General features: G+C 44.9%; 1 protein-coding gene across 1 annotated transcript; it reads right to left on the reverse strand.

Moving 5' to 3' along the window:
* Positions 1-485: 485 nt before the first annotated feature.
* Positions 486-14379, reverse strand: LOC310754516 (torsin-1B-like). The gene is made up of 5 exons (XM_083596520.1): positions 13996-14379; positions 13097-13362; positions 6017-6192; positions 4549-4676; positions 486-3242 (listed from the first exon to the last, which is right to left on the reverse strand). The coding sequence occupies exons 1-5, from the start codon at positions 14213-14215 to the stop codon at positions 2995-2997; spliced, it is 1038 nt and encodes a 345-aa protein (XP_083452646.1). The 5' UTR covers positions 14216-14379; the 3' UTR covers positions 486-2994.
* Positions 14380-16872: the final 2493 nt, after the last annotated feature.

The following is a 16872-nucleotide window of genomic DNA, read 5'->3' on the forward strand; positions in this document are numbered from 1 at the left end:
GGGGTGTAAACTGCTGCTGGTGGGTGAGCAAGTTTATGTAAATGACACTAATTGTACAGTAGGATACTTTTACAGTCGACACCCCCTTCCCTGCCATGCAAATAAGTGAAAGGCATTGCCAGCATAAATTGACCAGATATGGCTGCATTCTCTCCTCATTGTTGGAGGCAAATTTTGCCTCTGAATGCCAGTTGCTGGGTATTACAGATGCGGGGGGGGGGTGCTGTTGGGGTCATCTGATTGGTCACAGGATCCTGGTCTTTCAATGAAGTTGCTCATCTCCTAGAAACTGGCTTTTTTGACAAATCAGGCTCCCTGGACAATGAACAAAACCACAGGGAGGATTAAGAAGGCAGAAAGACAATAGGAGAGCGCAAAAACCTTTTACTACAGCAGCTTGTGGCAGTTGAAGCTTACTCTTGTATCCAGAGTATCAGAACTGCAGTTTTGAACACCTGAGCAAATAAGGAAAGGCAAGAGACCTGTTTTATGGTACTTTTGTCCAAGATTTAATACAGATAGCAGCAACTGACCTACAATCACTCCATAGAAGTTACAAAACGTAGCCCATACTGGCCATTTTTAAAATGAAATAAAAGTTTCAATTTTTTCATAACTACTGATTCTGATCTCCTTTCTCAGCCACATATGAGCTGTTCCTCTGGATTCTTAAAAGGGGAAACACAGAATCAAACCTCACACTCTGAACTTGTGTTGTTACACTGCCAATTTATCCTTTGGTGATTTTTCTGGCCGTTGCATTCCCAAGTGGCGAAGAAGTCATTGTATTTCACCACAGGGCTGTGGGGCAACCCCGTGAAGAATGAGAAGGAACATCATAACCTCATGGTGAGATAAAGTGAGTACACACTCAACCAGCACACTTCTGTCTCTTGGCAAAATATCTGATGAGATGGTGTCCAGGCTACAGGAGAATAGGGACTATGCAACCAACCTCTTTCATGCCTAGTCCCTTGCAATGACTTTTTACCACAGCAGGAACCTAAGCGATTTGCCCTAATGCTCAGCGGACTTTTATTGTACCGCTACACCCAGACAGAGCTCAGTTGGCAGCTCCTGCTTAAACAGGATTCTCTCTACAGCCACACACACAGGGTTATAGCCAATATCAGTCACACTCAAGAACAGACCCATTGAAATGAAAAGGACCAACTTGAATCACAGTTAATTTCAGCAGGTCTACTTTTCCTAAAACTCCATCAAACAGGAAGTTGCAGAGTAACCTATTCTGTCTGTTCAGATGCATCTAGAGGGCCCCAGGTTGGCAAATAGTGCTAAACATTTATTGCTGCGGTGGGGGGCAGTTAATTGACCCAGTTCTCCCCACCATACCCAAATCTCTGTAACTTTAATAAAAAAAATTATCACCATTTTGAAGGATAGAGGGATAAGAGATACTTTTAAAAATATGTTCCTTAATTTCCATTAAAAATATATACAGGTAGGATGAGTGAGAGGCATTATTTGGAGAGGAAGGGTTCTAGTCCTCCCTGATTTAAACCAGGCTGCCTGACCCTGGTGTCCTCCAGAAGTTACAGCTGGGGACTACAACTCCCATCATCCCTGACTCCTGGCCACACTTGCTGGGGTGTGGGTGCGCTGATTGGAACTGGGAATCCAACATCATTGGGCGGGAAGGCATACTGGTTTGGGGAAGAACAAACCAATCAGGCTATGTGTAACAGTGAACCCAAAGTTAAATCCCCTTTCAGACTTATACCAAAGCTGCAAACCTCGTCAAAAACTCTAGGGTAACGTTCCAGCCCATCAACAGGCAAATTATACACACACGCAACACTCCCCACTCCTTTAGGGACAGTGTTTTGTTCCTGGAAGGATGACTGTCAAGATTTAAGGGGCAAAGACATACAAATTCATGGCCTATTATAGCCAGTTTCCCTAAGCTCAATGTGATACCTAACTGCATTGTTACAGCTGAAGGTGGATCAGCTTTAGAATCCGATATAGAGAGGACCCCACCTTTTCTTCCATCCATAGGGAGAGCTGGCCATGCCACTGGTTACCTGCACACTAAATAACTTCCCTAGGAAGATGCCCTTGCACAATTTGCAATGCTTTAGCCAACAGATGGAGAAAAGCACTCTGCTTCCCAATGACCCCATGAGCTGAAATTCCCAAAATGACACCTGGGAGCAGGTACGGATGCCACAACAGCATTAGCCATCCTTCATTTCAGACCGAGTGTCATAGTCTAGAGCAGTGTTTCTCAAATCTGTGTCCCCGGCTGATGTTGAACTACAACATCCATCATCCCCGTCCACTAGTTCTGCCAGCTAGGGATTATGGGAGTTGTAGTCCAACAACATCTGGGGACCTAAATTTGAGAAACACTGGTCTAGAGGAATGTGGAGAGGAGAGGCAAAGTCACTCCTAGCAAATCCCAGCTGTTGAACGCTAATGCTTTATGGTCCATAGTTGTGGGCTTGTCTTACATCATGGGTGGGCAACCTGTGGATCTCCAATTGTTACTGAGGCTTGAAGCAGCCACCATGGTGAACAGTCAGGGAGCTACAAACCAGGTGTGAAGAACTTTCAGCCCTGAACTACAACCCCCATTGGCGCCCAACAAATAGGGCCAGTAGCCAGGGATGATGGGAGTTGTAGTTCAGCAACACTTGGAGGGCCAAAGGTTCCCTACACCTGATGTACTCCATCAATATCTGGTGGTCCACAAGTTTGCCATCCTGGTCTTACACTTGTGATTTCTACATAAAGCCAAGAGTGGTACCTGTTTCCTTGATGGCACATTGCGAGAGGAAATGCCTAAGGTGTGACCACAAAAAGCCAACAGCTCCTAAGAGCCCCACACAATATTTTTAAAAGTGCACACCCAGAGTTTTCCTTTCATTTAAAAAAAAAAGTTTTAAAAGTGCTTTGGAGAAAGAGGATAACAGATTTAAGAAACCCTTCACCATACTCCTCTTTCTGGTTTAATGGCATTAAAAAAAAAAATCAAATATCCACCAAGTCCAACTTGGTCTGTACAGTCTTGCACCCCTTGGTGGAGTAGATCCGTTCGTCCTTTGGGAAGAAAGTCATCTCATCGGCCACCTTCTGGACCACTGACTCGTCGACAGAATTGCCGCGGGAGACTATCTCTGCCCGGATACACATTTTCACATGCTTGTACTCCAGGGGAAGGAATGGCACGAAGTAATCAATGAGGTTCCGGTCGATAAGACTGCTGTGCCAGAGGCCGCCTGGGGAAGGGCAAAATTGAGAAGGTGAGTGGATTTGGGAACTGGGAGATATCGTTGCCTCTGCATATTGTGATAACTGAGCTGTGAGTCCTGCCTTGCAGGGGGGGCTGCACTCGAGCAGAGGTAGGCAACCTAAGGCCCAGGGGCTGGATGCGGCCCAATCGCCTTCTCAATCTGGCCCGTGGATAATCCAGGAATCAGCGTGTTTTTACATGAGTAGAATGCGTCCTTTTATTTAAAATGCATCTCCGGGTTATTTGTGGGGCATAGGAAATCATTCATTTTTTTCTCTAAAATATATTCTGGCCCACCACATGGTCTGAGGGACAGTAGACCGGCCCACGGCTGAAAAAGGTTGCTGACCCCTGCACTAGAGGACCCTCTGAGTCCCTTCCACCTCTATATATTGTTATACGAATTCTAAGGTCTCAAATATAAATTAAATGTTCATAAATGTACAAGGCAAACACGTACATACCGTAAGTATATAAACCATGTGTCTGAAATAGTACAGAAGAGCAATCCTGAAGCCATTTTTACTCTCCCAAATTGACCTCAAACATTTCTCTGCAAGGAGGAAGGAAATGGGAAAGCCTCCCCGTTGTCTTTTGCTTGCAAATCCTGTCTTAAGGGCCTATTTGTGTATGAACAGGGTGAGCCTGTGACATGGGACTCAGGAACTAAACTATTAACCATAACAAAAGAATGGCCAGACTGCCCAGGTAATCCAATCAGTGACCATTATAAGGTATCCTGGCAGACAGGATTTCTGTTGTAGACTGCCTCTTTTTGTAATATATGCATGTTTTGGGGGTGGTCTTGAGCTACAGGGTGGGCAATTTCAAAAATCTATATAAGGGCTTGCATACCATTGTTCAGGGTTCTCTCCTCCCTCCTGCGTGTGGTGAGTGGGGACCCTGCTGCAACAGTTAAATCAAGATGAGGCTTACTGTCCGCTTTGCTTCTCAAAATACTCTGGTTGGCTAATGGTTAACTGCTTATTTGATTTTTAAACTGAGAAGTATATAAATTCTAAAGAATGCATCTAGCTCAGGATTGCCTACAATGACTGGCAGTGGCTCTCTAGGCAGGGGCAGCCACTGCGGTGCCCTCCATATGTTGTTGGACTTCAACTCTAATCGTGCCTGACCACTTCCCATGTAGGTTGCAGGGGCTGATGGGAGTTGGAGTCTGACAACAGTCCAAAGGGCCACAAATGGGAGACAGAACTTTGACTTAGGAAAAATTTAAAAATCTCTTGCTTGACAAGGAAGGGGGAGGGCAAAGAACAGCCAACGGAACTCACTGTTCTTGTTGTTGAAGACGCCCACGGATAACACAGGCTCCAGGTCCTTCAGCTGGATCTCCTCCCTGTCCCGCCCATTGTGCCAGAAGTCTAAGGTCACTCTGGTGATGAGGTCTCCCCCAGCGTTACTGTCAGAAAAGCCAAAGAGGTGGGTGGGAGACATGTTAGGAATCCATATGCTTCATAACAGAGCCAGCAATACGCATCCTGATATTGTAAGAAACCAATCTTACTTAAACTTTGGAACTTCCTGCCTATTGACATCAGTCAGATGCTTTTGGTGCATGCTAAAAACATTTTTTTAAAAAATAATTCAGGCAAAGACTAACTAGTCATGTAGAATCCTGGTATGTGGTGAGCCCCCACCCCCCACCCCTACTTGAGGAATGTATGAAAAAGTGGTGAAGAGGGAAAATGCTAGAAATCATTAGGAAAGGGTTTGAAAATAAAACCACCGGTATCATCAAGCCACTAAATTAATTGGTGGTGCGACCCTGCGTGGAGTAGCGCAGACAGTTCTGGTTGCCTTGCTTCAAAAAGGATACTGGAAAAGCTTCAGAAAAGGGCAGCCAAAAGCGGATGGAGCGATTCCCCTTTATGATGGATGCATTTGGGACGTTCTAGTTTAGAGAAAAGGTCAGTAAGAGGTAACATGACAGAGGTTTATAAAATTGTGCATGGCACAGAGAAAGAGGATATAAAACAGCTTTTCTCCCTTTCTCCTGACATTCAATCTTGTGGACATCCCATGAAGCTGAATGTCAGGAGATTCAGGACAGATAAAAGAAAGTCCTTCTTCATGCATAATTAAACCCAGGGAACTCACTCCCACAGGGGGTAGTGATGGCCACCAACTTGGACAGCTTTGAAACAGGATTAGGAGAAGGTAATGCTATTGATGGAGGGACGTGGGTGGTGCTGTGGGTTAAACCAGAGCCTAGGACTTGCCAATCAGAAGGTCGGAGGTTTGAATCCCCGCGACGGGGTGAGCTCCCATTGCTCAGTCCCTGCTCCTGCCAACCTAGCAGTTCGAAAGCACGTAAAAGTGCAAGTAGATAAATAGGTACCGCTCCGACGGGAAGGTAAACAGCGTTTCTGTGCGCTGCTCTGGTTTGCCAGAAGCGGCTTAGTCATGCTGGCCACATGACCTGGAAGCTGTATGCCGGCTCCGTCGGCCAATAAAGCGAGATGAGCGCCGCAACCCCAGAGTCAGCCACGACTGGACCTAATGGTTAGGGGTCCCTTTACCTTTACCTAATGCTATTGCTGGCTATGCTACGCCTACATTGTCAGAGGCAGCTCTGGAAACCACAGGAGGGGAGAGTTGCTGTTGTACTCAGTTGCTTCTGAGCTTCCAGTTTAAAAGACTAGATGGGCCTCTGATGATCTGATCCAGTAGGACTCGTCTAATTTCAAATGGAAACCATCAAATGAAGGGCTTGTGGTTGCAGGCAAAGAGATTTCGAACCTGAGAAAAATGAAGATTGCCCTCCTGTAGGAGACACCGTCAATCTGCTCGTAGTAGTCGAGGAAAGGCTTGATGGCATCTATCAGTCCTGGGTGAAGCTTGTCCATCTCATCAAATATGAATACCGACTTGGCACAGGCGCTGACGTTACCCCGAATCCACTTCTGCAATTGCTCCTGGACCAAAGCAGTAAGGAGGATAAAAGGTTGATCTCACAGTTCTTCAGCATCAACCCAATTATGGAGGATGCTCTGATTTTAACATTAAAAAACCCTGAAACCCTACTTGAGTAATTGACCAATGAAACAAAGCAACCGTCAGAGTGATCCTTAAGTCCAAGAGAGTGGTGGAATTTATGCCAGCTTAATGTAAACTGGTGTAAATTACCCTCATTCCAAACTGCATTCAGGAGGAGGGCTGCTGCTGGCCTGAGCCTGGCAGAGGGTAAAACCACCCTTTAAAACAGAGTTTGACTTGCAACACACTTTTTTCACAGGAACACATAACTGTAGAGTAACAACTTTAAAGCGGGGGAAATGCAATACATTATGATACACAGTAAGTTAACTAAAATTAAAATCCACATCAACTTTCTAAGCATGTGAGCAGGTTGGGCTGAACAGGAATGCTGTCATATTAATCCCCAAATATTTCACTTTCTTAACCACAGTTAAACCTGTCTCATTCTGAAACCTCTCCCTTTCCATAGGTGTTAAATTTTTCTCCAATACCTTAGTTTTAGATTTGTTCAATTTAAATCCTGCAACTTGGCCAAAATCTTGAATTAGTTCTAAAACCCTTTTGGTACTAGATTCTGGCTCTTGTAACGTAAGTACCAAATCATCTGCAAATGCTCTCAATTTGTATTGTTTAGCTCCGACCTGTACCCCTTTAACCAACTGATCCCTTCTGATCATATTCAGCAAAAGCTCCAGGACTGATATAAAAAGTAATGGGGAGATTGGGCACCCCTGACGTGTCCCTTTTTCTATCTTTAACTCTTCCGTAACCACATTATTTACAATTAACTTTGCTTTCTGCTCTGAGTATATTGCACCTATACCGTTTTCAAATCCTTGGCCTACCCCCATCCCCTAGAGATTCTTCTTCATAAAACTCCAATAAATATTGTCAAAGGCTTTCTCCGCGTCCACAAATATCAAAACTGCTTTAGTATTTATGTTCACTTCTAGCTTTTCCAAAATGTCAATTATATTCCTTACATTGTCTGATATATGTCTTCTCAGGAGAAAGCCCGCTTGGTCCCTATGAATCTCCTCCATCAAAACTTTTTTCAATCTCTTAGCCAAAATATCAGCAAAGATTTTATAATCCACATTTAGTAACGAGATAGGGCGGTAGTTCTTAAGTTGATTCTTTTCAGTCTCAGTCTTCGGTATAAGTGTAATATAAGCTTCTTTCCACGTTTCTGGTGCCCTTTCCCCCCCCAAAATTTCATTGCAAACTTCCTTCATAGGTTGTAGTAGCCACTCCTTCAACATTTTATAGTATCTGGAAGTAAGCCCGTCCGGTCCCGAGGACTTGCCCAGTTGCATGTTTTGAATGGCACCTTCTATTTCCTGTTCAGTTATTTTCTGATTCAAACCTATTTTACTTTCATAAGAAATTTTTTGTAATCCATAAGTCTTAAGAAATTTGTCTATGTCCATCTCTTTCTGCGGCCCTTATGTGTATAATTGTTTAAAATATCTCTGGAAGCAATTTCTAATCTCATTTGGCTTATATATGTTCTTTCCTTCCACTTCTAAATTTGTAACCGTATTTAATTTTTGTCTTTTCCTCATTTGCCAAGCCAATAGTTTGCCACATTTGTCTGCTGATTCAAATGTCTTTTGTCTCATTTGTTTAATTTTCCATTCTATTTCTTGATTCATCAGTTCCATATATTGTGTTTGGTATAATTTGATTTCTCTCAAAATCTCTTTGGACTTTGGTTTTGATCTTAGTTTCCTTTCCCCTTCTTTTATCTTCTCCAAAATCTTGTCTTTTTTCTCATTTTGGCTTCTCTTTTTTATTGCATTTTGTTGTATCAGAAATCCTCACATAACGACTTTACTTGCGTCCCAGATTACTCTTTTTTCCACATTGGTATTCATGTTTATTTCAAAATAGTCTCTCAATGTTTTTTGGGCCTTTTTATACACTTCTTCATCTCTAAATAAAGTGTCATTCATCCTCCATCTGAAGGAGCCAGTTGTTATTTGCTTCATCTCCATTCTTACTGCGTTGTGGTCGGAGCAAGTTTTTGGACAGATTTCCACTTTCTTTATCTTTGATGCCATTCCTCTAGTAACCCAAATTTGGTCGATTCTAGTCCATGTCATTTTGGCTTCAGAAAAGAAAGTTCCCTCTCTTTCAAGAGGATTCTTTGTTCTCCAAATGTCGATCAGGTCCATATTGTCAGTCATTTCAAAAAAAGTTTTTGGTAGTCTTCCATCCTTAGTAAGTACCTGTCTTTGTGCTTTGTCCATATTTGTAGACACTACTCCATTCATGCCTCCCATCAAAATTAAATTATAGTCCAGATAGTCCAACAAAGTCTCATGCAACTTCTTGAAGAATTCAGATTTCCCCTCATTCGGTGCATAAATTCCTACAGCCAAAAATTTCTCTCCTTGGACTTGAATTTCAATTGCCAGGAATCTTCCTTGTTCATCTTTAAAAATTAATTTCGGTAGCAATTTTTCCTTTGCATATATCACGACTCCTCTTTTTTTGACTTTGTCAGATGAAATAAATTCTTGTCCCAATCTTTTATTCACCAATATTTTCCTGTGTAACCTACCTCATCACATGTGTTTCTTGTAAACAAATCAAGTCCAATTGTTCTTTCTTCAATATATGAAAAACAGCTTTCCTCTTTCGAGGCATATTCAAACCATTACAATTCCAACTTAGAAGTTGCAGAGCCATGATGAGACTATTTACTTACTCCTGCTGCTCCAAGTAGTTGTTCTTCCTCTGTCGATGGTTTCAACCCGAATGACAAGTTTGATATGTCTGATATGTCCAGTGTTCCTTTTCCCAATGGCGTCAGTTACTGCCCAGATTCCACCTCCTTCTGTAGATCCTCTTCGTGGTCTCTCAAGAATTTGTCTTTATCACTCAGTGTTTTTATTCTTATCTTCCTTCCTTTGTATTTAAAAGATAGGCCTTGTGGGAATTCCCACCTGAAGAATATCTTGTTTTTTTTCAGTAAAACAACCAGATCTCTGTAGTAGGTTCGTACATCCAGAATATGCTTCGGGATATCTTTGAAGATCTCCACATAGGAATTTTCAATCTCCAAGGTTTTTTGATAGTGCAAATTCAAAATTTTATCCCTTTCTTCTTTTGTTCTTAATGTTATCAAACAGTCTCTTGCCTTATTCTTCCTTTGTCTTCTACCAAGCCTAAATGCACTCACTATCTTGAATTCATCCTTCTCCAGGCTCCTGTTGCCAAAGGCTCCTGTTGCCAAAAGTCCAAAAATTCTTTTGTCAGGAAGTCCACCAAGTTATCTTTCTCACTTTCCGGAACTGATCTGATCCTTAAGTTTCTCTCTTTTCTTTGCAATTCAATCATAGACAAAGTCAGATCATGATCCTCCAATTTCTTGATGACCGATGGTATCCTCTCCTGGGTAGCAACGGCAATTTCCTTTGCTTCCTCAGCAATCTTTCGAGTTGTAGCCGAGTCCTCCAAAAGTCTCTGTATTAGAATTTACCTTCTTTCCCAGTTCATCAATACTTTTCGTGTTCAGGTCAATTTTTGCTGAGACCTCAGCCACTTGTTTATTAGTTTCCGCAACTTGTTTACTTGTCTCTGTTCCCTGCTTCGTTAAGTATTCCAAAGATACATTAATTTTGCCAAGTGCCTGTGCCAAAGCATCTTCTGTTGACATAGCTCTTACTTTTGTTTGAGAGGCAGCAGCTGCGCCCGTGCCTCCGGATGTTGAAGCTCTCCGCTGGTGGGAAATATCAGTCTTGTATTGTCTACCTGATCTTAAGCTTCTTTCTTCAGATTTCCCCTTTTCTTTATCCATAACACTCTCATTCGGAGCCAAGGTCACGTCCTACTCTTGTACTTTTGTTTTAGAAAGGAAATTTCCACTGGCTCTCACTTCTAGTGGCTTAGTTGTTATTGTAGCAACAAAGTCTCCACTAGGGGGGAAAGGTTCCAACTTCACTTTGTAATTTTATAACCAATGTCTCTTTAAAAAAACCCTTTTCTCCAATTAGCTACAGTTTCCAATTTATCTTCAATGCTATTTTATGTAGAAGTCCATTCAAAGACACTGTATCTTTACACAAAGTTACTGCTACAAACAATCCCAATGTGCTGACAGTCCACCATTCAGTTTCCCTGTCAAGGCAGTCTGACTCCAGAGATCAAGGCAGCGGATGTTCTTTTTAAATTTGTTCCTTTCTTACAGGCATAAAAAGTTCAATTTCCACCCCCCTCCGCTCCTGTCAAACGGTGGGGAGAAATACTCTTCCAAACGATAGATTGCTAATTCCAAGAAAATATTCACTCTTAAGTTACAGCTTACAGTCTCTTTGCTTTAGATTGTCTACACAACGGGAAGGCAGACTTCCTTTTTGTACCTTTCCCGTGCTAGTGCCAAAATTCTTGTTAATTTCGTTTCAAATTAAATCCGTTAATCCTACTCACGAATAGTTGCTTTTAAGTCCAAATTCTTGGGAAGAAATCAGCGCTCTCCGATCACGGCGATGCGGCTTCACTCAGCAGGCTTTGTAAACGACCCTCAGCACCACGCCGCTCACCCGCTGCCGCTCCAAAGCCTTTAAAAAGGCTCCTTTGCGGTTTTGGGGGGGCGCAAAAGGTGCCCGCCGGGTCTCCTCGTTCACAGGCTTCCGCGCCTGTGATTTTTAAGGGTCCCCGCTTCGCCGTGGCAGCAGGACCCAAACCCGCAGAGCAGACTTCCCCCGGAGCTCGAGGGAAAGTCCGCCATTAATCGCTGGCGCTGACCGGAAGTCCCAAACTGTAACACTTTGAACATGGCCCAGTAGCAAATGAACTACCAGTGCAGATCTCTGAGAACATGTGTTATAATGCTGACGAGGCCTCACTCCTGTCAGCAACTGCGCTGCAGCATCCTGCACTAACTGAAGCTTCTGGGTCATGTGTGAGGGAAGCTCCACACAGAGCAAATTGATGTAATTCGGTCTTGAAGCAACCAAGCCATGAACTACTGTAGCAAGTCTTTCCTGGTCCAGGGATGGCCGTAGCTGTTGAACTGTCCACTGAAGTTGGCTGAGCCTCCAGTGACAGAACTGGATGCAGAAGCACCCCCAAACTGAGAACTTTCTCCTTCGGGGGGGAATGCAACCCCACCCAGGATAGGCAACTAACCAATTTCTCAGACACAGGGGCTTCTTAACCACAGTTGTATAAGGCAGCTCCGTCCATTCCTAAAAAAGGAAGCAGCTCCACAAACTCTCAGCTTTCACTTTCCATTATTCTCCTATATTAACTCCTTTTACTGGAAGGCAAATGACCACTACTGGTTTTCGAGAGTGCTCAAAAGGCCATAGCAATAGGATCCAAAAAATCCAAAGTTTTCTTTTTCTGGGTGGTCCTTCTCCTGCCCTTCTAGAATATTGAAAGCATTTCCAAACGAAGAACAAAGTCTCTACCTGGAGCAAGTCCCAGAGACCTCAGTTTCCCTCTGCAAGCTAGGATTCCCCACAAGCTTACTGTTTAGCAACCCATGTACAACCCAGTGTTCCTGAGAACCTCTGCTTCATTTAGAGTAACTTTTAAGTTTCTAGTGCTCATGGATGCAAAAAGAAGCTTTAAAGAATGATCAGGAAAAAGTTAGGAAAAAAGCTTTCAATTATTCAGGGGAATAGGGACCCTGGGAAAGGAAGACAGGAGGCAGACCCTTGGTCCATCTAGTTCAGTACTGTCAACACTGACTGGCAGGGGCTTTCCAGGATTTCAGACAAGGACATTCCTAGACCTGGAGATGCCATTGCGGATTGAACCCAGGAGCTTCTGCATGCAAAGCAGGTGTTGTACCAGAGAGCTACAGCCCTCCCCCTTAACATAAAGTAAAACTCTAGTCCTCACAGTTCTGATTAAAGAGCTGAATTCAATATTGCCAATATTGCCCAGTATTGTCAACACAAACTGGTGGTGGTTATCTAGGCTTTCAGGCAAGGGAGATACTGGGGGTTGAACCTGGGACCTTCTGCATGCAAAAAACTTAAGAATATAAGTGGAACGTGTCCAGAGGAGGGCAACCAAAATGGTCAAAGGCCTGGAAACGATGCCTTATGAGGAACGGCTAAGGGAGCTGGGCATGTTTAGCCTGGAGAAGAGGAGGTTAAGGGGTGATATGATAGCCATGTTCAAATATATAAAAGGATGTCACATAGAGGAGGGAGAAAGGTTGTTTTCTGCTGCTCCAGAGAAGCGGACACGGAGCAATGGATCCAAACTACAAGAAAGAAGATTCCACCTAAACATTAGGAAGAACTTCCTGACAGTAAGAGCTGTTCGACAGTGGAATTTGCTGCCAAGGAGTGTTGTGGAGTCTCCTTCTTTGGAGGTCTTTAAGCAGAGACTTGACAACCATATGTCAGGAGTGCTCTGATGGTGTTTCCTGCTTGGCAGGGGGTTGGACTCGATGGCCCTTGTGGTCTCTTCCAACTCTATGATTCTATGATTCTATGATTCTAAGTGGAGTCTGCAGGATGAGGCCAGTGGCCCACCTAGTCCAGCATCCTGTTCCCACCAGATGCCTATGGGAGGTGCACCAGTGCACAACAGCAGTTCTCTGTCCTTGAGATTCCCAGAGGTGGTATTTGGAGTGGAGGCAGCATGTGCTTCACCACTGAGTTTTATTATTCAGATATCTCAGTGCTCTTGGCTATAATGTACTACAGCCTTCGCTAACCCAATGATAGCCAAATGCTTTCAACTACAGCTCCCATCAGCTCCAGCTGAGAATGGGAGCTCCTCACTTTGCCCACTCTGTAAAACGGGGACAAAATAAGCCTAGAACCAGCAACATAAAGCCTTGCGAAAACACTCAACCAATTACACCCTCACCTTATACAGTGCAATCTGGTGGTCGTGGGGGAAATGCAGTGTAGAAAGGAAAAGGTGGACGTATTTGCTCTTCAGCCCGGCCTTGTGGATGTTTTCAGCAACAATCTGGCTGACAAAATTTTTGCCCGTCCCTGCCCAACCATGCAGGGAGAGCGCCAGGGGCTTCTTAGGGTTTGGGTTGTTGACGAAGCCGGTCACTGCCTTCAGGATCACGTCCTTCGCCAGGTGCTGTCCGAAAAGCTTATTGTCCAGATTCTGCCGGAGCGCTGCAGAGAGGCAAAGGTGGAGAGTGTTGATTTCAGAGAGGCACTCCTGCAACCCTCAGTGTGGGTCCAGCGATTAGAGTGCCGGGCTTGGAACCTGGGAGACCAGGGTTTAAATTCCCACTTGGCCTTGAAGCTCACCGGGGAACCTTGGGCCAGCCACAGCTTCTCAGTGTGACCTACCTCACAGGGTTGTTGTGAGGATTGAATTAGGAAGGGAGAACTGTGTGTGCCACCTTGAGCTCCTTGGAGGAAAAGGTGGGATATAAATGCAATAGATAAATAAACCTTGGGCATTATCCAGCTACAGTAGTGAATATCCTTCAGAAATCCAGGAGTGCAATGTAGATAATACTGTGCTAGATGGACTCTAAGGCAACTTCTTTCCTTAAACACACAGCACAACCAAATTGAACAACTCTATGGGGCCAAAACTACTTCACTCTCTCTTTCTCTCTCTCCAACCCCCAACAAAAAAACTCCAACTTCCCTATAAGGGGGGGTCCCCTCTAGGGGGGCAGCCCTGCCTTATTTTTTGCCCTCTTTCCTTGCCTCTCTATGGTGGGGCTAGAGCTGCTACATCCCGCTTTTGCCCCTCTATGGGGCTAGCCAGCCACCCTCCCTGCCTGCGGGTACCGGTGCTGTTGGGCCGCTCCTCCTCGCCGGGGCAGCACTCCACGAAGGCGCAGTAGAAGCGGGGCGAGGAGAGGTAACCGGTGAGAGCCGAGGCCGCTCCGATGGCGATGCCGGTGCTGATGGGCTCCAGCCCCGCCGATCCAGGCGGCCCCAAGGCGGCCACCAGCAGCAGGAGCAGTACCGGCGGCGGCAAAAGCAGGCGGAGTCGGAGCCGCAGCATGGTGGACGCCGCGCCGGCAAAAGGGCCGGCAATGCCCCGCGCTGGCGGCTACTTTTGCAAGCCCGACCGCCCACCTTCGCAAGCACGACGCGGGGACTACAACTCCCAGCAGCCCCCGCATGGACCCCTTCCCTTTCCCGTAAGCCCCGGCGCCATCTTTGTTTGGGGCGGAGTTTCCATCCTAGCAACCGCTAAGCCAGTTTCATTGGCTGCTGCTAAGGGAGTTACTGAACAAGCACGTGGATTGCTCTCGTGTGCGTGTGTGTAAATACAATATATAATATAATAAAGCGCGCATGCGCGTGCAAGTTTAAAATATATAAACAGTGAAGTACAGTGGTTAGAGTTGTTAAAGTCAGGGCGGGGGTGTGACACCCCGGAAGTAGTGCCAAAGTCCCCAGCACAGCCTCGACCTAAAGTCAGGACGATGACCCTGACCCTACGCACAACCACGACCTAACCCCCCAAACCCAAAGCCTCTCTCTTCTGAGAAATCAACTATCAAATGCATGCTCAAATGAAATAACATTTTATTTGCAGGGTGGCTTGAGCGCCGTCCTGCTGGGCAGACAAAGGAAGGAGGTTCATAAAATAGGGTTACCAGACCTCCCTGGTTTCCAGGGACAGTCCCTGGATTTGCAAATCTGTCCCCGGACAAATTCCATTCCCCGAATATCCCCAGATTTGCAAATCTGTCCCCGGGAAATGTGGCAGCGGCAGCCTCAGCAGCCCAGAGCCAGCCCGGTAGCGCAGTTGGCTCTGGCTGGCTTCAGGAGCTGCTCGCTGCCCGCTGCCGTGGTGCCCGTCATATTCCCTTGTCGCAACACATCATATGGGGGCTTCCGGCGAGGAAAAATGGCGGGCGCCATGGTAGCGAGCAGCTCCTGAAGCCAGCCAGAGCCAACTGTGCTACCAGGCTGGCTCCGGGCTGCTGACTGCCTCTGCCACCGCCACTGCCGAGGGGGAACCGGGGACGTCTGGCGGTACAGATCTCCTGCCCCCTCCCCCCTTTGTTTTGACAGAATGGTGGAGGCTTGGGAGTCGTTGCCCAGTTTTTTAAAAACTCCGGGCATTTATGTTTCACAGGGTGCGAAAGAAGGGCTTTGCACCTTTATACAATATGCATGTGTGCTTGGGCCCAGCGTCTTTTGCCTCACCATCCCCACTACTGACACCCTGTTGCTACTCAGCTTCAAAAAAAAAAAAAAAAGTGTCCCCGGATTCATTGAAAAAAATCTGGTAACCATATCATAAAATTTATCTATTCTGGTTTCAATTGCCTAGAAGTGTTACAACGTCCTACACACATTTGGCCCATGAAACTCATCAGGTGGCCTTGGGGTGCAGTAGCTGCCTCTCAGCCTGACCTACTTCACAGGGTGGTCCTGGGGTGTGCAATGAAGAGGAGGAGGTCCACATACAGCACCTTGAGCTCTCTGGGGGGGGGGAATGGGGTGTAAATGTAACAAAGGAATAAATAAACATTGTGTTGATAAACACACAGAGACATTTTAAGTAAATATGTGTGATGGTTAAGGCATTATTAACATGCACATGTGTGTGCATCTCTGCATGCTCTGTGTGTGAGTGAGAGACAGACAAGAGTGTAATTGCTTTCAAATGCTTTTAATTGTAATAGTTTTAGAAGGTTTTTGCTTTGGGTTTAAATTTCCTATCTGTCCGCCATTGTTGGGCTCCTTGGAGAGGAAGGGATATAAAATCAATCAATAAGTAAATGAAACACATGAGAAATAATGTTTTTTTTCTGGGGGTACTCAAGGGTACACAGCAGTGGTGACTTTTTCCTAGACGAAAAGCACTGGTGAAGCAGAGAGAGGGAGAGAGAGAGAAATCTAATGTATTCTATTTGAATATATATGCCTGTGTATAATACCGGTATATGTAGTATTTATGTGTGTATATATTAAACATATATATAATTTGCTAATTTAAACGTTATTAGCATGCAGACCATATACAGTATAAACAGGATTGTATCCAAGCTCTCCCCAAAGCAGCCCCACTGAAATTAATGAAAATATTAATGTAATATAATTAATGATCATGTTTTTAGTGTTTCTTCTTTCATCTCACTGGGCCTGCTACCAAACCAGCTGGAGCAAAGGTCCTGTCCCCCCCCCCCAGCACGTTTCACCCTTAAGCTGTGTGCAAATTCTGTCATCCAAAAGCAAATATTGAGAAAGCAAAGCCCTAAGTAAACTCTACTGAGGAAGCTCTCCAAAACAGCAGGGGCATTTGACAACTTCCCAAAGAAATACTACACGTGGAACATAAAACCTAACCTGAAATAAAACCACCTTTCTTCACTCAGCAGGGAGGAAGAAGATGGGGGCAAAGCAAGAATTAATTGCCTTGGACAGGCTCTGGCTTCATCGACATTTTGAGCTTTCAGCCACCATGGTTAACAGTGAAAAATGGCATCCCCATCATCAATCTCACATGAAGGAAAGAGTTATCAACTGTTATCAGGTTCTTTCCCCACTCTCATCATTACCAGAAGTCATGGACATCCAATAAAGTTAAATGTTGGAGGATCCAGGTCAGATAAAAGGAAAGACGTCTTCATGTTGCACAAACTATGGAAACTCGTTCCCATGGATATCCATTGATAGCCCTCTCCTCCTCCATGGATTTGT

This window comes from Podarcis filfolensis, assembly GCF_964270895.1.
Source record: "Podarcis filfolensis genome assembly, chromosome: Z".
In the NCBI taxonomy this organism is placed as follows: domain Eukaryota; kingdom Metazoa; phylum Chordata; class Lepidosauria; order Squamata; family Lacertidae; genus Podarcis; species Podarcis filfolensis.